This window comes from Odocoileus virginianus, unplaced genomic scaffold, assembly GCF_023699985.2.
Source record: "Odocoileus virginianus isolate 20LAN1187 ecotype Illinois unplaced genomic scaffold, Ovbor_1.2 Unplaced_Scaffold_1, whole genome shotgun sequence".
Taxonomy (NCBI): domain Eukaryota; kingdom Metazoa; phylum Chordata; class Mammalia; order Artiodactyla; family Cervidae; genus Odocoileus; species Odocoileus virginianus.
Genome location: NW_027224263.1, coordinates 8,233,079 through 8,254,928, shown reverse-complemented (window position 1 = coordinate 8,254,928; position 21,850 = coordinate 8,233,079). Strand labels below are relative to the sequence as shown.

The 21,850-nt window shown below is 37.6% G+C and overlaps 1 protein-coding gene across 6 annotated transcripts in view; it reads left to right on the top strand.

Annotated features, from left to right (window-relative positions):
• The window catches only part of LRCH2 (leucine rich repeats and calponin homology domain containing 2), a 122,087-nt gene that overhangs the window by 24,146 nt on the left and 76,091 nt on the right, over positions 1 to 21,850 (top strand). For all 6 annotated transcript variants that reach the window (XM_070462239.1, XM_070462237.1, XM_070462240.1 and 3 more), the window contains exons 2-5: positions 8,812 to 8,956; positions 12,945 to 13,071; positions 17,396 to 17,501; positions 17,584 to 17,720. In XM_070462239.1, coding sequence (XP_070318340.1) covers positions 8,812 to 8,956; positions 12,945 to 13,071; positions 17,396 to 17,501; positions 17,584 to 17,720 — 515 coding nt within the window. The remainder of the gene's footprint in view (positions 1 to 8,811; positions 8,957 to 12,944; positions 13,072 to 17,395; positions 17,502 to 17,583; positions 17,721 to 21,850) is intronic.

The window sequence follows — 21,850 nt, the reverse complement described above, 5'->3', positions numbered from 1 at the left end:
GCATTTGGTAGTTATAGTCATTTTCACAATATTGATTCTTCCTACCCAGGAACATGGAATATCTCTCCATCTGTTTATGTCATCTTTGATTTCTTTCATCAGTGTCTTATAATTTTCTGTATGCAGTTCTTTTGTCTCCTTAGGTAGGTTTATTCCTAGATATTTTATTCTTTTTGTTGCAGTGGTGAATGGATTGATTCCTTAATTTCTCTTTCTGATTTTTCATTGTTAGTGTATAGAAATGCAAGTGATTTCTGTGTATTGATTTTGTATCCTGTGACTTTGCTAAATTCACTGATTAGCTCTAGTAATTTTCTGATAGTATCTTTAGGGTTTTCTATGTATAGTATCATGTCATCTGCAAACAGTGAGAACTTTACTTCTTTTCTGATCTGGATTCCTTTTATTTCTTTTTCTTCTCTGATTGCTGTAGCTAGGACATCCAAAATTATGTAGAATGATAGTGGTTAGAGTAGACACCCTTGTCTTGTTTCTGATCTTAGGGGGAATGCTTTCTGTTTTGCACCATTGAGAATATTTGCTTTTGGTTTATATATGGCCTTTACTATGTTGAGGTAGGTTCCTTCTGTGCCCATTTTTTTAAGAGTTTTAACTATAAGTGGGTGCTGGATTTTGTCAAAGGCTTTTTCTGCATCTACTGAGATTATCATATGGTTTTTATCTTTCAATTTGTTAATATGGTGTATCACATTGAATGATTTGCATATGTTGAAGAATCCTTGCATCCCTGGGATAAACCCAACTTGATCATGGTGTAGCTTTTTAATGGTGAACTTTTTAATGTGTTGTTGAATTCTGTTTGCTAGAATTTTGTTGAGGATTTTTGAATCTATGTTCATCAGTGATATTGGCCTGTAGATTTCTTTTTTTGTGCTGTCTTTGTCTGGTTTTGGTATCAGGGTGATGGTGGCCTTGTAGAATGAGTTTAGAAGTGTTCCTTCCTCTGCAATTTTTTGAAAGAGTTTTAGAAGGATAGGCATTAGCTCTTCTCTAAATGTTTGATAGAATTCACCTGTGAAGCCATCTGGTCCTGGGCTTTTGTTTTTTGGGAGATTTTTGATCACAGTTTTGATTTCAGTGCTTGTAATTGGGTTGTTCATAATTTCTATTTCTTCCTGGTTCAGTCTTGGAAGATTGAACTTTTCTAAGAATCTGTCTGTTTCTTCCAGGTTATCCATTTTATTGCCATATAGTTGTTCATAATAGTCTCTTATAATCCTTTGTATTTCTGCATTGTCTGTTGTAACCTCTCCTTTTTCATTTCTAATTTTGTTGATTTGATTCTTCTTTTTTTCTTGATGAGTCTGGCTAAAGGTTTGTCAATTTTGTTTATCTTCTCAAAGAAACAGCTTTTAGTTTTATTAATCTTCACTACTTAATAATTAGTAAATCTTTACTAATTAATAATCTTTACTAATTTTTCCTTTATTTCTTTTTCATTTATTTCGGCTCAGATATTTATGATTTCTTTGCTTCTGCTAATCTTAGGGTTTTTTTTCTGTTCAATGTTTTTCTTATTTTTTGAGGTAGGGTTGTATTGCTACAAACTCCCCTCTTAGAACTGCTTTTGCTGCATACCATAGGTTTCGAGCTGTCGTGTTTTCATTGTCATTTGTTTCTAGGAATTTTTGATTTCCCTTTTGATTTCCTCAGTAACCTGTTTGTTATTTAGAAATGTATTATTTAATCTCCATGTGTTTGTGTTTTTTACAGTTTTTTTCCTTGTAATTGATATCTAGTCTCATAGCATTGTGGTCGGAAAAGATGCTTGATACAATTTCAGTTTTCTTAAATTTACTGAGGTTTGATTTGTGACCCAAGATGTAGTCTATCCTGGAGAGTGTTCCATGTGCACTTGAGAAGAAGGTGCATTTGGATGGAATGTCCTGAAGATATCAGTGAGATCCATCTCATCCAATGTATCATTTAAAACTGTGTTTCCTTATTAATTTTCTGTTTTGATGATCTGTCCATTGGTATGAGTGGGGTGTTAAAGTCTCCTACTATTATTGTGTTACTGTCAGTTTCTCCTTTTATGTCTGTTAGTGTTTGTCTTGTGTATTGAGGTACTCCTATGTTGGGTGCATAGATATTTACAATTGTTATGTCTTCCTCTTGGATTGATCCCTTGATCATTATGTAGCGTCCTTCCTTATCTCTTGTAATATTCTTTATTTTAAGGTCTATTTTTTCTGATATGAGGATTGCTACTCCAGCTTTCTTTTGCTTTCCATTTGTATGGAATATATTTTTCCATCCTCTCACTTTCAGTCTATATGTGTCTTTAGGTCTGAAGTGGGTTTCTTGTAGACAGCATGTATATGGGTCTTGTTTTTGTATCCATTCAGCCAGTCTGTGTCTTTTGGTTGGAGCATGTAATCCATTTACATTTAATTATTGATATATATGTTCCTATTTCCATTTTCTTAATTGTTTGGAGTTTGTTTTTGTAGATCTTTTCTTGTATTTCCTGACTACATAAGTCCGTTTATCATTTGTTGTAAAGCTGATTTGGTGGTACTGAATTCTCTTAACTTTTGCTTATCTGAAAAACTTTTTAATTTTTCTATCAATTTTGAATGAGATCCTTGCTGGGTACAGTAGTCTTGGTTGTAGATTTTTCCCTTTCAGTACTTTAATTATATCCTGCCATTCCCTTCTGGGCTGCCCATCTTTCTGTAGAAAGATCAGTGTAACCTGTTCAAAAATTTTGTCATACCCTTTCTTTTTCTCTTTTTTTAACGGGACCCCAGTAATTCAAATGTTGGTATGTTTAATATTGTCCCAGTGGTCTCTGAGTCTGTCTTCAGTTCTTTTCTTTCTTTTTACTGTATTCTGCTCTTTAGCAGTTATTTCCACCATTTTATCTTCCAGCTCACTGATCTTTTCTTCTGCTTCAGATATTCTGCTATTGATTCCTGCTAGAGTAATTTTAGTTTCAATAATTATGTTTGTCTCTGTATGTTTACTCTTTAATTCTTCTAGGTCTTTGTTAATTGATTCTTTCATTTTCTTCATTCTATTTTCTAGGTTTTTGATTGTCTTTACTATCATTATTCTGAATTATTTTTCAGATAGTTTGCCTATTTCTTCTTCATTTATTTGGACTTTTGTGTTTCTAGTTTGTTCCTTCATTTGCACAGTATTTCTCTGCCTTTTCATTATTTTTTAAAAAACTTACTGTGTTTGAGGTCTCCTTTTCCCAGGCTTCAGTTGAATTCTTTCTTCTTTTTGGTTTCTGCCTGTCTAAGGTTTGTCCAGTGGTTTGTGTAGGCTTCGTGTAGCATGAGATTTGTGCTGAGTTTATTATTTTTCTTGATGGGCAGGACTGAGTGAGGTGATAATCCTGTCTGCTGATGATTGGGTTTGTATTTTTGTCTTGTTTGTTTTTTGGATGAGTAGTAGCACAGGGTGCTACTGGTAGTTGGGTGATGCCAGGTCTTGTATTCAAGTGGTTTCCTTTGTGGGAGTTCTCACTATTTGATACTCCCTAGGGTTAGGAGTTCTCTGGTAGTCTAGGGTCTTGGAGTCAGCACTCCCACTCCAAAGGCTCAGGGCTTGATCTCTGGCCAGGAACAGAGATTCCACAGGTGGTTTGTTATGGCATTAAGTGAGATTAAAACAAATACCCAAAAATGAGAAACCAAAGATGAACCCCAGACAAATGGCAGTTATAAAATCATGCAAAAGAGTAGTGAAATATGCACATATACATCCATAAGCAAAATCAAAATAGTCCAACAAAAATAAGGTACAATAGATTGACCCCACAAACAAAGGAAACCAAAAATGATATCCACCAGTTAAGAACAAAACTAACTAAAGCACAAACTGGAAAACAAAACTAAAGCAAGGTGCCAACTGGGGAATAAAGCAATGAAAGCAAAACTAACAAATATGGTGAGAAAAAAGAAAGAAAGAATAGATATGCAAAGTTAAATAGAGATAGATAAAGAATATAAACATATATATATATATAAAATTAACTGCAAGGGGAAAGGAACAGTAGGAAAAGCAAACAAAGGAATAAATGTAGAAAAAAATAATAGGTTTAAAAAATTAAAAATTAAAATTAAAAAAAAAGAGAAAAGAAGAAAGAAAACTCCACAGAGCTGTAAAAGGCCAATGTAGAGGTAGAAGTTTATAACAACAATAAAAAGTGTGATTGAAAAAAAAAAAAAAATCTCAAAAGCTTAAGAAGATATTTCATAGTGCTAATAAAATCAGCAACTACAACAGAGGGGAAAAAAGGAAAGAAAAAAAAATCCAAAAGAAACTACAGAACAAGTCAAAACATAAGAAGAATAAATGTTTTTCTTGAGTCACTGCTGTCAGGTCCTTTCCCTTGCTGGGAGTCATAGTCCACCTCGCCTACCTAGGATGCCCTCCAGCACTGTTTTGGTCTCTGGGTCTGCTGTGGGGGCAGCTCAGACTCTAATCTGGTCCTACTCCTGTGTGTTCTTGCCTCCAATGTCCACAGCTATCAGAACTAGTGCATTTTCTTTTGTGGGAGCTCTCAATGTCCTTTTATATATTCCATAGACACAGAGTCTGCCTAGTTGATCATGTGGATTTAATCTGCAGCTTGTACAGCTGGTGGGAAGGTTTTGGGTCTTCTTCCTTAGCCACACTGCCTCTGGGTTTCAATTGTGGTTTTATTTCTACCTCTGCATGTGGGTCGTCCACTGGGGTTTGCTCCTGAGGCTGCCCTGGAGGACTTGGGTCTGCCCCAGTGAGGGTTGAGCATGAAGGTGGCACAGCTGCTTGGCTTGCAGGGACCCTGGCGGTGCCAAGTGTGCAGGGACACAGACTGCCTCCACCACAGGAGTTATGGCCCTATCAGAGTCTTTTTTTCAGCCTCTTGTAGCTGGTGATCAGAAGGCCTCTTTGGCTAGTCTTTCTCCATAGCTCCACCTGTTCAGGCACTTAGAGGGCTCCCTTGCCTGGGGTCCTTCTCTGTTGTTCGGTGCATCAGGCGCTTGATGGGCCAGGCTCTCTATTGTTCAGCTGCCGATGCTGGCCTGTGGGGAGAGAGAGGCTGTGGTGATGGCTCCACCCCCTATGCATGACTCAGCAGTATCGCCTTGCTTCCATGGCTGCCTGGCTTTCCTCCACAGGCATTTCCCACCACAGTCTCCTCCCTCACATCCCCTTGATCCATCTCTCTGCAGTCAACAGCAGCCCTCACCCTGGGATTGCTCCACAATCCCTAAACTCCAGCTCCCAGCTGCTGCGCCTTCTAGGGGACCTGCGTCCCTGTCCGGGGTATGTATGGCTGTGGCAAGGACTGTCTGATTCTCATTCCATTTAGGCTGCCACAGATCAGCTGCTTCACTCTCAGCCTTAAATGTTTCTCCTCTGACCCAGACAATTGCCCTGATGTGGGGATCAGGACCCCTGCTTCAGTTCCCCCACCCACCGAGGGCAGGTCCAGTCCTACTAATACTCCTGTTTTTCCCCCTAGTTCCTTCATCCTACTGAGTTTTGATTGTCTCTGTATATTCTTTTCTGGTGATCAGGTACTCCTGTCAGCTCTCAGCTGGTGTTCTGCAAGCCCTTCTCTCCTACTTCTCTGCCATCTTGTTCTCCTCCCAGTCTTTTCTGGGTTCCATTCTTGATTACTGTCTCTTATTTATCCCGCATAGACAATTACTTGCCCAATTACTATAAGTACTAATATCAAAATACATTTCAAATTCTATTTTTTATCCTTATTCTTGCCATCTCCATGCAAGCTACCATCATCTAAGTCTAGGGCCACTGTATTATTTATGAGTACTTACTAAATATTATACAGAAAAACAAACTGGGCAGAATTTGTTTTTAGGATTTCAAATTAACTGTAAGCAGTAATTTTCAACTCCTAGAATTCTGAAGTTACAATGATAAGAGGTAAAAGTCAAATGTAAAAGAAATATTCTAAACTAGAAAAAAGAAGTCTTAAATTTTTCCCCCTCAATAGAACTACATGATGCCTGGGTATCTAGAGGAGGTGAGCCAGTAAATTGAAAACTTCTATTTGAGGTTCAGATTTTGATTTCTAATAATTCTATCTGTCCTTTTATTTAGTTATTCAGAGTCTTTTGGTGAGAAGAAAAAGAATCCAAATTAACTTTTATATAATCATAACTAATATTTTCTTAAGCCAGTTACAGAATTTTGCATTAGGTGAATGAGTGTGTGCATGTATACACACATGCATAAAAACATACATGTATATTGATATTCTTAATAGCAAATTATTTTACTGCTAAATAAATAGGTCTCATCCCTCAGAGTGAGGAATTTTAGCGTTGGTAGGAAGCTGTTCTTATGTGGGTAGACCAGATGCTAAATGAGGTACAGTGGCCTAAGATACACCATAGATGTTCTTTTTTTAACTTTTTATTTTATATTGGAGTATAGCCAGTTAACTGGAGAAGGCAATGGCACCCCACTCCAATACTCTTGCCTGGAAAATCCCATGGATGGAGGAGCCTGGTAGGCTGCGGTCCATGGGGTTGCTAAGAGTCGGACACAACTGAGCAACTTCACTTTCACTTTTCACTTTCACACATTGGAGAAGGAAATGGCAACCCATTCCAGTGTTCTTGCCTGGAGAATCCCAGGGATGGGGGAGCCTGGTGGGCTGCCATCTGTGGGATCACACAGAGTCGGACACGACTGAAGTGACTTAGCAGCAGCATAGCTAGTTAACAATGTTATGATAGTTTCAGGTGGACAGTAAAGGGACTCAGCCATACATATACATGTATCCATTCTTCCCCAAACTCCCCTCATATCTTTCTGCTACATAACATTGAGCAAGGTTCTCTGTGCTCTACAGTAGGTCCTTGTTGGTTAACCATTTAAACTATAGTAGTGGAGAAGGAAATGGCAACCCACTCCAGTACTCTTGCCTGGAAAATCCCATGGACGGAGGAGCCTGGTAGGCTACAGTCCATGGGGTCGCTAAGAGTTGGACATGACTGAGCGACTTCACTTTCACTTTTCACTTTCATGCATTGGAGAAGGAAATGGCAACCCACTCTAGTGTTCTTGCCTGGAGAATCCCAGGGACAGAGGAGCCTGGTGGGCTGCTGTCTATGGGGTTGCACAGGGTCGGACACAACTGAAGCGACTTAGCAGCAGCAGCATCAGCGTGTACATGTTGATTCCAAACTCCCTAACTGCACAGATGTTTTTCTTGATAAAGGTAAATGATAGTCTTATGTTTTTAACCAAATAAGTATAATGAAATAGTGTTAGCAAAGTATGTGTGTGTGCGTGCGTGCTAAGTTGCTTCAGTCATGTTGACTCTTTGTGACCCTGTGGACTGTAGCCCTCCAGGCTCTTCTGTCCATGGGATTCTCCAGGCAAGAGCACTGAAGTGGGTTGCCATTTCCTTCTCCAGGGAATCTTCCCACCCAGGGTTCAAACTTGCATCTCTTAAGTCTCCTGCATTGGCAGGTGGGTTCTCTACCACTAGCACCACCTGGGAAGCCCTTAGCAAAGTATATTCCTATGGTAAGATAGCTAATTTGATAATTGTTCAGGCAGAAATTCTCAACAGGGGTAGGATGGTTTATATTCCATGGGATGTTTTTTGACTACCATGACTAGAGGGTGTTACCTGGCATCTAGTAGATAGATGTTAGGGATGCTGCTAAATATCCTACAATGCCCATGATAGCTCCATACAACAAATAGCTATACAAGCAAAAAGTCAATAATACTTTGGTTGAGAAACTCTTTTAGCGTATTTTTTTCCAACCTGCCACAAGATATCCTAAGTATTTTTCAAAATTTCATTTAACAAAATATCAATAGATGTATAATAGTTATAATAATTCTGTTTTTGTGTGTGTGTGCATGTGAAAACTTAAGTGAATAGAATTATTTGTTTGTACTTGAAATAGTTTAGGAGAGGAAGGAATCAAGTGTAAATGCCAAGTTTCTGGCTTGAGCAGCTCATGAGGAGAATGTTGGTGACATTATCTAAAGTGAGAGAAACAGATACGTGGAAGATCTTCAGTTAAGATTTTGCACTTGCAGAATTTGAGGTACCTGAGAGATACGAAGGGGAAGTCCTAAAGATTAGCACATAAGTGTTCAAACATGTATTTAATTTGAAATTGTCAGTATATGAATAGTAACCCTAGTTTTGGATTAAATCATCTAATAGAGTATGTCTTAAGGAAAGAGTACCTTATATCAGAGTCCTTAGGAACAAAAACATTCACAGTATGGGTAGAGGAGAATCTAGCAAGAGACTTACTAGCAGCCAGGGAGCTAATAGGAAATGATCCAGAAGTGTAGTTTTCCAGGCCAAGGGAAAAGGAGTATTTCCAAATGGATGAGTGGTGGTTGATATGGAGGCTATTAGTGACCTTGGTAAATATAAAAATGAATAGAAGGCAAATTATAATTGGTTGAAAAGTCCATGGTAAGTATTAAATATAATTATGTTGTAAATTTATTTAAGTTTTGCTGTAAAGGAGGAAGAGGTGGGTAGAGGGGGATGTGGGATCAGGGATGGTTTTATTCATGTTTTTAAATATCAGAATTCTTCATTGGTATTTTAAAAGATAATATTTAAAGATATTGAAGTATATCAAGTGCAGTTTATTAATGAACAGACTTTCCTTGTATATATTTCTATATATTTTTTGCCTTAAGGCAAAAGGTCAAGGTCAGTATTTTGAATAGTTGGTTGGATTCTCAGTGATTCAGCAAGTGTGTAAATAGTTCTGTTAATTACCACAAATATAGGTGTATGTTTGACATGCGGACATTACTTTTATTTTTCAGATCTTTCAAGAAATCGTTTTACAGAAATTCCTTCTGAGGTCTGGTTATTTGCACCTCTTGAAACATTAAATTTATATCATAATTGCATCAAAATCATTCCTGAAGCCATTAAAAACCTTCAGATGTTAACATACCTTAACATTAGGTAAGAAAACAATTTGGGGGGAATAAATTTTGTTTTTTTAATACAGTTATAATTTGTTTTAGTTGCAAAGGAATGTAATTGGTTTGGCTATGTAACCTATGTCTCTACAGTATCTTATTTGTATTTTCTATATGTCCATATTACTTTATAGGTTTTTGGTCTTGTTCTTGAGAGCAGTGCTTCTCAAACTTCAGTGCCCACAGGAACCAGATGCAGATTCTGATTTCATAGGCCAGCATTTCTAACTCTCTGGTACTGCCCATGCCTGCTGGTCCTTAGGTCACTTTGAGTACCATGGCTTTAGACCAGAAATATTTTGTTGAAATCATAGCACCACAACACAGGTTTATTTATTAGCATCCCCAATTAAAGTGGAACATTATAAATAAACAGTTCTTGAGTTATGTTTTTCACTCTTGTGACTTCTTATTGCTACCTCAAGGATGGATAGATTGGGATGGGATTATTGGAAGGTTAGGCGTAGATAATAGTTGATGTTAATAATAAGTTCTTACCGTGTGCCAAGCAGTGTTAAAAATACTTTACCCGTATTACCTCATCTCATCTTCACAACATTTTCAGATAATGTGGTTATTATCCCTGCACTGCAGATGAGGAAACTGAAGCACAGAGGTTAACTATTTGCTCAAAATTACACATACTGCAACTGGTGGAGCCAAGATTCTAATCAAAGCAGCAGTATGGCTGTAGAACTCTCATTCTTAGCTTTATGCTGTTTTTATAATAGACTGAACATTGAATAAGTATAAGAAAAAAATATCCCTACCAAATGAGTGACAGTGAATGGAAACTGGTATATTGTGACTTAATTTCAGAATCTTATTCTTATTTTTGTTTTATGTTTTGAATTATAAGGGAAAACTTCCTTAATGAAGTTACTTGTCTAAATTCTCAAATAGGGAAGTAGTAAATAGAATTAACATATGTAAATGATAATATTCCTTTCTATGTGATATTTATTATGTATATCTCCCTCAGTGGTGTCACCTGGCAGTACATATTACTTTAACTGAAACCATTTTAACCTTAAAATGTGTGAGAGTAATTTCCTTCCATAGATATTGGTCATTTGGGTTGCTCCTTTCTCTAACTGGGTACATAATCTCCTTGGCCTGGCTTGGGAATGGTTTGAGGAAAGTGAGGTATTTTTAAATTTTTTGTCTTTATTATCATTTTATTTTGTTCTTTTATGGAAAAAGCAATTTGTCAAAAATTGAATTGAATTTATACATTAACATTTATGGTACGTCTTAGAATAGTTTTACTAAAACTTTTTGTGATTCTTTTCCATTTTGATCTCTGAAAGTTGACTTGTAATTTTTGTTTACAGACACAAAATGTTTTAAACTCACTATATTAAAATAACACTTGTTCTAATGACTGGCTTTCTTTGGCTATCTCTAAAGCATGTGTCAAAAGTGAAGATTTATGATTATTAACTAAGTATAAAGAAATAGAGAGCTGACTGCTAACTCAATAAACCTGCTTCTTAAGGAAAGAAAAGAAACCAATTTTTAAACTTTCTTGGTATGAGGGAGATTAGATTGAGTTTGTATGTGCCATTCTTTTTCCTATTTATTTATTTTTTATTTTGGTGAAAAGATTTTGAGAAACTTGTAAGATAATTTTTAGCTTATTCTTTCTTCCTGTATACTATGCTTCTTTTCAGTAGAATCCTCAGGAAGACCCTTTGTGCTCCAAAGGTTACTTTCCCAAGGATTGTACTTGATCCTTAAAGTGCAAGAGCTGTGACAAACACCTAGCATATTTGGCATTCCAACAGTCTGGCTAGGATTTCTGGTCTTGGGGCATTAGCCTTTTTTATTGAAGTCTGTGCCATGTGATTAAACCAGTCTAGTGTTTCTGGACATCCTTTGAAGGTATCGGTCAGTTCAGTTGCTCAGTCGTGTCTGACTCTTTGCAACCCCATGAACTGCAGCACACCAGGCCTCCCTGTCCATCACCAACTCCCGGAGTCCACCCAAACCCATGTCCATTGAGTTGGTGATGCCATCCAACCATCTCATCCTCTGTCGTCCCCTTCTCCTCCTGCCCCCAATCCCTCCCAGCATCAGGGTCTTTTCCAATGAGTCAACTCTTTGCATGAGGTGGCCAAAGTATTGGAGTTTCAGCTTCAGCATCAGTCCTTCCAATGAACACCCAGGACTGATCTCCTTTAGGATGGACTGGTTGGATCTCCTTGCAGTCCAAGGGACTCTCAAGAGTCTTCTCCAACACCACAGTTCAAAAGCATCAATTCTTCAGCATTCAGCTTTCTTTATAGTCCAACTCTCACATCCATACATGACCACTGGAAAAACCCATAGCTTTGACTAGACGGACCTTTGTTGGCAAAGTAATGTCTCTGCTTTTTAATATGCTGTCCAGGTTGGTCATAACTTTCCTTCCAAGGAGTAAGCGTCTTTTAATTTCATGGCTGCAGTCACCATCTGCAGTGATTTTGGAGCCCATAAAAATAAAGTCAGCCACTGTTTCCACTGTTTCTCCATCTATTTGAATGGGGCAAAAGGGCTTGAAGTCCCTCTCTTGGGGTAACACTGGAGTTTTATTGCTGTGTAGTTATACAAAATGCTATGCACAGCCTATAAATATCACTTTGAAAAGCAAGGAAGATAATAGCAAATTGCTAATGAATGATGATAGTATGTAAATGTAGTGGTACACTTTATATATACTTTGGTAGTAGGATTGTCTTAGTCCATTCATGGCACTATAACAGAATACCGTAGACTGGGTGATTATAAACAACAGAAATTTATTTTTCATAGTTTTGAGGGCTGAAATGTTCAAGATCAAAGTGCCAGCCGATTCAGTGTCTGGTGAAGACCAGTTTCCTGATTTATATAGATGACTCTCTTCTAGCTGAGTCCTTACATGGAGTAAAGAGAAAGGGAGCTCTCTGGGGTCTCTTTTTAAGGCCACTAATCACCTCCCAAAAGCCCCACCTCCATGTGCCATCACATTGGGGATTAGACTTCAACATTATAGTTTTGAGTGGGGAGAACACAAACATTTAGTCTACAGCAGGGATAGTTTGGGTCAGCCTACATTGGCATGCACATTTGGCCAAAATTAGTTTGAGGGTAAGGGACACAAAGTCAAATCGCCTGGATTTGAATCCTGGTTCTCTCACTTACCAGCTTTGTGACTTTGAGCAGTTAATCTCTTAGACTTTTTCTTCATCTGTAAAATGGGCATGATGATAGTATCTATCTTCCTGAAGTGGGTTGTTGTGAGGATTAGTCAAGTTAATTCATGTGAGGTGCTGTGAACATGGCCTGCTACATAGTAACACGTGTTAGTTGTCCTTATATTTAAATATATCTGCAGAGACAGGAATATCAACTATGAGCTGAAATGAAGGTGCTAATAGACTGTTCTACCATAAACCTGCAACAAAAGAGAATGGGTTAAGGTTACTACATATTTTTAAAGGTATAATTCTATTCATTCTGTCATAAATTTGAACACAGTGCATGCAAATTTATCCTTGGAGCCTTCCCATAGTGAGAGGTGTGGAGGTATTGAATATAGTGAAATTATACCAGAGAGCAAGGTTCTGGCAATTCTTTAGCTTGGAAGAATTCTGAGAATTCTGAGTTAGAATTTTCTCTAGCTCAGAAAAATTCTTGAGTTTGGAGAGCTGATGATGTGTAGGACAATATTACAGGTCACAGTGCAGACTTGTGCCTGGGCAAGTGACTTAACCAAATTTAACCTTTAATTTTATTTGTATAATGCAGATAATACCACCTGTCTTTTTAGGTTAATATGAGGATTTAATGAGACAGTGCATGTAAATATATTAGTCTGTTACAAAGTAAGCATTAGTTAAATAATAGTTGTTATTTAGTGAAAAATTCTTACTTTTGAAGTGATTTGTTCTTTTTCAACATCCTTCATTTCAGACTTATTTCTCATAATGAGACTTTCTTATTCTTTTCAGTCGAAATCTTTTATCAACATTGCCAAAATACCTATTCGATCTTCCCCTTAAAGTTTTGGTCCTCAGTAATAATAAACTGGTATCCATTCCAGAAGAAATCGGGAAGTTAAAAGATTTAATGGAATTGGTGAGTAAAATAGTTGTATTGATTGTATGTAATGTGCATAACACATATCTTTATATTTCGGGAGATTAATTCCTTTATGGAATTTCACTCTAATTAAAAAAAAAAAAACTTGGTGTATGCCTAAGTTCTCTTTAGTGATATTTCAAGATACCCTTGCTCATGTCTGATTTTAGCTCACAACTACAATAAAAACCGTGGTTGTTCCTTAGTCCTAGTGAGATCAGAAGACTTGCTTACAAATCTTAAAAAATAGTTTCAGACAACTAAGCAATTGTCTATCCTTTTTGTGGACAATAAAGTTCTTAGATCAGGAAAAGGTAAGGTTATTTTTTTTAAGGTTTTACAGGACTTCAGTGAAGGCTTCAGAGAGAGGAGATAAGAGAGTACATGCCTACATGCAGTAGAATTAATAAAATGACCTTCTTCTATATCCCCATGTAACTTTATAACACTTTTGGAATGAAGATAAATGGAAAGAGGCCTTTATATATAATTGATTGTAGAAATATAGGAGTAATTTAAAGTAATTACTTTGAACATATCATTTTAGCTATTATAGGACAATGAACTCAGAGAAACATAATCAAATCTTCAAAACAGTGAGTTATTTTCACATCTTTCTGTTACTTCTACCTTACACAATATAACATGATGTTTATTTTTTAGTTTCTACTTTATCTTGAGTAATGCTTTTCCAATACATAGATTTTTTTTCAAGTGTTCATAAATATGATTTTTTATGTGTGGAGGGAGAAAAATTTTCTTGGAGAACTTATGTACTAGCTTATAATGGGAAATTAATGTACAAATAGAATGTAATGAACAGAAATTTCAGGAATGCCTTTTTTAAAATTCATAAGCATATGCAGTTGTAATGGCAAGGAAACTTCCTTGAGTTTAGTCTTGTTATGTTATAGAACCACAGAATTTTAATATTGTAAGAAATCTTGTAAGTAATCAGATAAAACCACTTCCTAATGCAGGAATCCCTGACACATCTAGTTGTATATTTTCAGTGGTTGACAAATCTTTGTGTTTGTGTATCTGAGGCAGCCCTATTTCTCTTTTGCAAAATTTTGTTAACTTTCTCATTTTGAACTAAGATACATGCCCTATCACTTTTATCCATTGGTCTTGAGACTATCATGTGAAGAAGTATAGATAATGATAACTTTTCTTCCCTTCAAATATTTATAATTTGTTGTGTGTGTCCTCTCCATTTTACCAAACTCTAAGACCTGTTTTTCTGTGGCTTAAATATTTTTATTACCTTTATTCCTTTTTTTAGTTTCTATATTTCTATTCTTTATCGCCTTTTATTTTTAGCTATTTCTATCCTGAAAATGCTCCCTTTTATTATAGTCTCTTTTAATGTAACACTCAGAAGTGAACAGAAGATGCCAGATGTGATCTAACAAATTCATAATACAAGGGGTTCATTACTTTCTTTGACATGCACACTGTTAATGTTTTTAAAGATTTTATGTACATTCTCCTTAAGATTCTATGACTCTGGGACTTCCCTGATGGTCCATTGGTTAAGAAATCACCTTGCAATGCAAGGGATGCAGGTTCCATCCTTGATCAGGGAACTAAGATCCCACATGCCATTGAGCAACTAAGCCCACTTGCCACTAGAGAGCCGGAGCGCTGTAAGGGACGATCCTGCATGATCCTGTGTCTGCAAATAAGACTGGATGCAGCCAAATAAATAAATATTTTTAAAAAGAGATTCTTTGGCTCTGTAATTTCTTTTTTCTTTCTTTTTAATTCAGTTTTTGACCCTATGTTTTAAATTATATTACATGAGATAGTTTTTGGATAAATGAAATTTCAAAAATATTTAGGATTTTGAGATTTAGTGTAGTATTTTTATTTAAATAGAATATGAAAACATATTAATCATTATTTTACTAGCACTGTAGAATTATTGTGCTTTCAACTTTCAAAATCAGTAACAATGGATAGGTTGCATTAGGGTGGCTAATTGATAATTTTATTTTTTATTTTTTTGATTGGCAATTTACATCACAGAATTAATTTGTGGATATTACCTGTCACTGGAATGTTTTCCCAGGACAGTATATCCTAGAAATGTCATAGCAGGCTATAGTGAAGTCTGTCATTAGATCTAGGAAATAGTCTCAGGCCTTCAAATCCCAGCTGAGTATTTTGTAGAGTACCCGTTGGTGAGTAGTTCAGTATCTTGTGCTGGGTTTGTTTCTTCTATGAAGTGGCAGCTGCCTGTCAAATTTTTATTTTTATTAATTTTTTTGTATGGAAATCTTCAGTATTAGGCACCTTTGGGAGGGAGCCATAGTATCTACTTTAATGGATGTTTTTCTGAAGTTTTTTTTATCCATCATTTGGACTATCCTCAATACAATAGCTAAGGTGATCTTTGTCAAAACATAAGTTAGATTTTGTCATACCTCTGTTTAAAAGTTTCTGGTACCTGGCCACATTTCTGAGTAAAAGCCAAAACTTTCCCCTCCATCCTAGTCTTCCCCTTGCCCACTTTTCTCTAGCTACACTGGATTCATTGCTGTTCTTAGTACATGTTACATATGCTTTGCTTAAGAGCCTTTACATTTATTGTTCCTTCTGTCTGGAATATTCCTTTCTTTTGTATTCACATGGCTCATACTCTCACTTCTGATAATAGTGCTCAAATATTAACTATGAAACAATCTAAATTCCTATCCTTCCCCAATATTATTAGCACTACCATTTTCTTTTACCCTGCTCTGTTTTTTGCCTCCATAGCATTTCTAGCATATTGTGTAATCTACTCCTTTTGCTATAATGTAGTATCCATAAGGAGCTCTGAGGGCAGGACTTTTTGTTTGTTTTATTCATTGATACGTCCCCAGCACCTAGAACAGTGCCTGGCAAATAGTTCATATTTGATAAATAGTTGTTGTTGAATGAAGATGGCATGTAGATACATTTGAAAGAGGCATGTAGATACATTTTTAAATCTATAGGTTAGATGATTAGATATTATTTAATATTCTTTAGGGGCTTCCCCAGTGACTCAGGGTAAAGAATCCACTTGCCAATGCAGGCAATGAGGGTTTGATCTCTGGGTTGGAAAGATCCCCTGGAGAAGGGGATGGCTATCCATTCCAGTATTCTTGCCTGGGAAATCCCATGGACAGGAGAACCTGGCAGGCTACAGTCCATGGGGTCCCAAAAAAGTCAGACATGACTCAGTGACTAAATAACAACAATATTCTTCTTTTGAATTTACCCTCCTGCCTTTTTTACTTTTGATAAAACAATACATGTATGTGCCACGCCTTTCCTTCCAAGCTAAATGTCATTTCCAGTCAAAGTTGGAAATTGTGGGCAGTTGCAGTAGAATATGAATTTTATTTGCAGTGTGTCTAGAATGACTTCTGCTTGAGATCTTGCAGATTCTTCTTCCCTTTCTGTTGATATGATAATAAGAAAAGGGGAGAGGACTGCACAGTTTAATAACTTAAGCTCTTCCTTTCTTCTATTATTATGGAAATGTGGTATTGTTTACCTTAAAATCGAGGTTTGCATTTTAATGTAACCATGAGGCAGTTCTGACCAGATCTCTTAGAATGTCTTTGGGTTATGGTGTGAGCCATCAAATTTTGAGCCTGTAATCCCTCATAGAAGCAGGTTTTGTTAAATCAGTTCTGACCATGGTCTTTGATTCTCCAGCTCACATCTGTAAATCCTTGTCTTTCTCACCTCTTGCCCAACCAGGTATCTCAAAACAACTACTTTTTGTGCTTAGTCGCTCAGTCATGTCTGACTCTCTGAGACCTCATGGACTGTAGCTCACCAGGTTCCTCTGTCCATGGGGATTTTCCAGGAAAGAATACTGGAGTGGGTTGCCATGTGCTCCTCCAGGGGATCTTCCCAACCCAAACCCAGATCTCCCTCATTGCAGGCAGATTCTTTACCGTCTGAGTCACCAGGGAAGCCCAAACAATACTATAATTGACAAATTATCCCAGTGATTGATAGTTCTCTTTCATTTTACCTGTGAATGAAGAGCACCTTCTGGTTTTAGTTGGTAAGAGTGGTCTTTAGTTGAGATTTTCAAAATGCTGACTTATGTATTACTAAGTTATAACCTCACACTTTTACACAAAAAATTTATGTTAATTGTGCTGGATTGATTTCATGGTGTAACATAAATATAAATCTGCCTGATAATCCATATTTAGAGAAATTACATTGGATGTGACTTGCTAGCTATTAGCCATGTGCTTTAGTTAAAAAGTAGCAATATATCACTATTTCTCCATTAGTTTGTTATAATTTTATTTTCTTTTTTCCTTAGGATATTAGCTGCAATGAGATTCAGGTTCTTCCCCAACAAATGGGAAAATTACAGTCACTTAGAGAGCTAAATATAAGAAGAAATAATCTTCAGGCATTACCAGATGGTAAGATGCTCACTGTTCTTACTCACATGAATAAGAGAATAACTGTATAGAATTTAATTAAATAATTTTTGTTTCTGAACAGAATTAGGAGATCTTCCCTTAGTCAAGCTGGATTTCTCTTGTAATAAAGTGACCGAAATTCCAGTTTGTTACAGGAAGCTGCATCATTTACAAGTAATAATTTTGGATAACAATCCTTTGCAAGTACCACCAGCACAGGTTTGTAATTTAAAACAATAATGATACTTGCTTCTTTTATTTTTATTCAGAATCATATGTTTCTGGTAAATACAAAAGCATCAGAATTAGGAGTCAGTTTGTTTTTGAGGTACTACTATCAAAAGTGTTTTTTTCTGAGAAGTGGCTTTTTCACTTTGGTAGGAGGTTTAGCTTCGTTTCTAGAGAAGAGGATTTGGATAACCCAGATACCGACTTTCTGCTTGTGAAGTGATAATTCTGGTGGTTTGTGTTATTTTAAAAGGATAGACTAAGGATTCTGTCTACCTCTGTCCTACTCAGATATATATTTACTTGAGATTTGTTGTGTGATTGATTGGAATACATTTTTAGCACCAAAAAGTGGAATCATAACAGAAAGATTCAAGTTGAAAACCTTTTTTGTTCAGTCACTCAGTCATGTCTGACTTTGCAACCCCATGGACTGCAGCACGCCAAGCTTCCCTGTCCCTTACTGTCTCCCAGAGTTTGCTCAAACTCATGTCCATTGAATCGGTGATGCCATCCAACCATCTCATCCTCTGTTGCCCTCTTCTCCTCCTGCCTTCAATCTTTCCCAGCATCCAGGGTCTTTTCCAATGAATTGGCTCTTCGCATCAGGTGGCCAAAGTATTGGAGCTTCAGCTTCAGTATCAGTCCTTCCAGTGAATATTCAGGGTTGATTTCCTTTAGGACTGACTGGTTTGACTTTTAGTTTGAGAATTAAATTCATGTGGAATCCACTAAAATGATAATAAAGGAGTACACTAAACTATAAACCCATGAAGACAAAGATTGAGAGAGAAGAGGACAGCAGGGGAGAGATGGCAACAGAATTTTGGAAAATGGAAAATAGGTGAAATAGTGGTAACTAGGATCTCCACTTACACTGCACAAGAGTATCTGATTTTGGAGGCACATGGTAGTGAAATGCCAGTCTGTACTCTATTTCCAAGCTATATGCCCTGGCGCTGGGTTTGTATACATCCAGAAGAGTGCTTTTGTTTTTTTCTCTTTTCCTACAAAGGTGCATTCTACTCATTGCAAGTGAGTGTCTTTTTTTCTAAATTCTAATACTAAAAGCTGGCTGGAGTCCTGGTAGAAGCTACCATAGCAGGATGGGGAAACCCAAAACCTGTGTCTGCTATGGGAGAAGGCAACAAGAAGCAAGTTGATTTTACTGTGTTAAATTTGGGAATGGCCCGGGTGTTTCTTTGGTGATTATTGAATGAAACATGTAACTAAATACAGGGATGAAAGACTGAAAACATGAAGGTCTGTAGAATATCTAAGGCTCTGCTATTGAATAGAACTTTCTAAATAATGGAAATATTGTATAATTTGTGATGTCCACTACTATCGTTCATTCGCTTAGTCATGTCAGACCCTTTGTGACCCCATGGACTGCAGCATGCCAGGCTTCACTGTCTTTCACCATCTCCCAGAGCTTGCTCAAACTCAAGTCCATTGAGTTGGTGATGCCATCCAAGCATCTCATCCTCTGTTGTCTACTTCTCCTGCCTTTAATCTTTCCAAGCATCAGGGTCTTTTCCGATGAGTTCACCTTTCACATCAGGTAGCCATGTATAGGAGCTTCAGCTTCAGCATCAGTCCTTCCAATGAATATTCAGGATTGATTTCCTTTAGGATTGACTGGTTTGATCTCCTTGTCATCCAAGGGACTCTCAAGAGTCTTCTCCAACACCACAGTTCAAAAGCATCAGTTCTTTGGCACTCAGCCTTCTTTATGCCGTGAACTTCCAGATGTCCAAGCTGGATTTAGAAAAGGTAGAGGAACCAGAGATCAAATTGCCAACATCCATTGGATCATAGAAAAAGCAAGAGAGTTCCAGAAAAACATCTACTTCTGCTTTATTGACTATGCCAAAGCCTTTGACTGTGTGGATCACAACAAACTGTGGAAAATTCTGAAAGAGATGGGAATACCAGACCACCTGACCTGCCTCTTGAGAAATCTGTATGCAGGTCAGGAAGCAACAGTTAGAACTGGACATGGAACAACAGACTGGTTCCAAATCGGGAAAGGAGTATATCAAGGCTGTATATTGTCACCTGCTTATTTAACTTATATGCAGAGTACATCATGAGAAACGCTGGGCTGGATGAAGCACAAGCTGGAATCAAGATTGCTGGGAGAAATATCAATAACCTCAGATATGCAGATGACATCACCCTTATGGCAGAAAGTGAAGAACTAAAGAGCCTCTTGATGAAAGTGAAAGAGGAGAGTGAAAAAGTTGGCTTAGAACTCAACATTCAGAAAACTAAGATCATGGCATCCGGTCCCATCACTTCATGGGAAATAGATGGGGAAACAGTGGAAACAGTGGCTGACTTTATTTTGGGGGGCTCTAAAATCACTGCAGATGGTGATTGCAGCCATGAAATTAAAAGACGTTTGCTCCTTGGAAGGAAAGTTATGACCAAAATAGACAGCATATTAAAAAACAGAGACATTAGTTTGTCCACAAAGGTCTGTCTAGTCAAGGCTATGGTTTTTCCAGTAGTCATGTATGGATGTGAGAGTTGGACTATAAAGAAAGCTGAGTGCCGAAGAATTGATGCTTTTGAACTGTGGTGTTGGAGAGACTCTTGAGAGTCCCTTGGACTGCAAGGAGATCCAACCAGTCAATCCCAAAGGAAATCAGTCCTGAATATTCATTGGAAGGACTGATGTTGAAGCTGAAACGCCAATACTTTGGCTACCTCATGGGAAGAGCTGACTCGTTTGGAAAGACCCTGATGCTGGGAAAGATTGAGGGCAGGAGGAGAAGGGGACGACAGAGGATGATATGGTTGGATGACATCACCGACTCAGTGGACATGAGTTTGAGCAAGCTCCGGGAGACAGTGAAGGACAGGGAAGCTTGGCGTGCTGTGGTCAATGGGGTTGCAAAGAGTTGGACATGACTGACTGAACTGAAATGAACTGAACTGAACTTCTTTATGGTCCAACTCTCACATTTACACATGATTACTAGAAAAACCGTAGCTTTGACTAGACGGACATTTGTCAGTAAAGTAATGTCTCTCCTTTTCAATATGCTGTCTGCTGCTACTGCTGCTAAGTTGCTTTAGTCATGTCCGACTCTGTGTGATCCCATAGAAGGCAGCCCACCAGGCTCCCTCGTCCCTGGGATTCTCCAGGCAAGGACACTGCAGTGGGTTCCCATGTCCTTCTCCAGTGCATGAAAGTGAAAAGTGAAAGTGAAGTCGCTCAGTCGTGTCTGACTCGTAGCGACCCCATGGATTGCAGCCCACCAGGCTCTTCCATCCATGGGATTTTCCAGGCAAGAGTACTAGAGTGGGGTGCCATTGCCTTCTCTGCAATATGCTGTCTAGGTATGTCATAGCTTTTATTCCAGGGAGCAAGTATCTTAATTTCACGGCTGCAGTCACCATCTGCAGGGATTTTGGAACCCAAGAAAATAAATTCTGTCACTGTTTCCATTGTTTTCCCATCTATTTGCCATGAAGTGATGGGACTGGATGCCATGATTTTAGTTTTTTGAATGTTGAGTTTTAAGCCAGCTTTTTTACTCTTCTCTTTCACTTTCCTCAAGAGGCTCTTCAGTTCCTTTTCGCTTTCTGCCATAATGATGGTGTCTTCTGCATGTCTGAGGTTATTGATAATTTCTCCTGGCAATCTTGATTCCAGCTTGTGCTTTATCCAGCCCAGCATTTTGTATGATGTACTCCATATATAAGTGAAATATGCAGGGTGACAATATACAGCCTTGATGTATTCCTTTCTCAATTTGGAACCAGTTCACTCTTTCATGTCCGTTTCTAACTTGCTTCTTGACCTGCATAGAAGTTTGTCAGGAGACAGGTCAGGTGGTCTGGGTATTCCCATCTCTTTAAGAATTTTCACAGTTTGTTGTGATCCACACAGTCAAAGGCTTTAGCATAGTCAATGAAGCAGAAGTAGATGTTTTTCTGGAATTCTCTTGCTTTTTCTATGATCCAATGGATGTTGGCAATTTGATCTCTGGTTCCTCTGCCTTTTCTAAATCCAGCTTGAACATCTGGAAGTTCACAGTTCATGTACTGTTGAAGCCTAGCTTGGAGAATTTTGAGCATTACTTTGCTAGCGTGTGAGATGAGTGCAA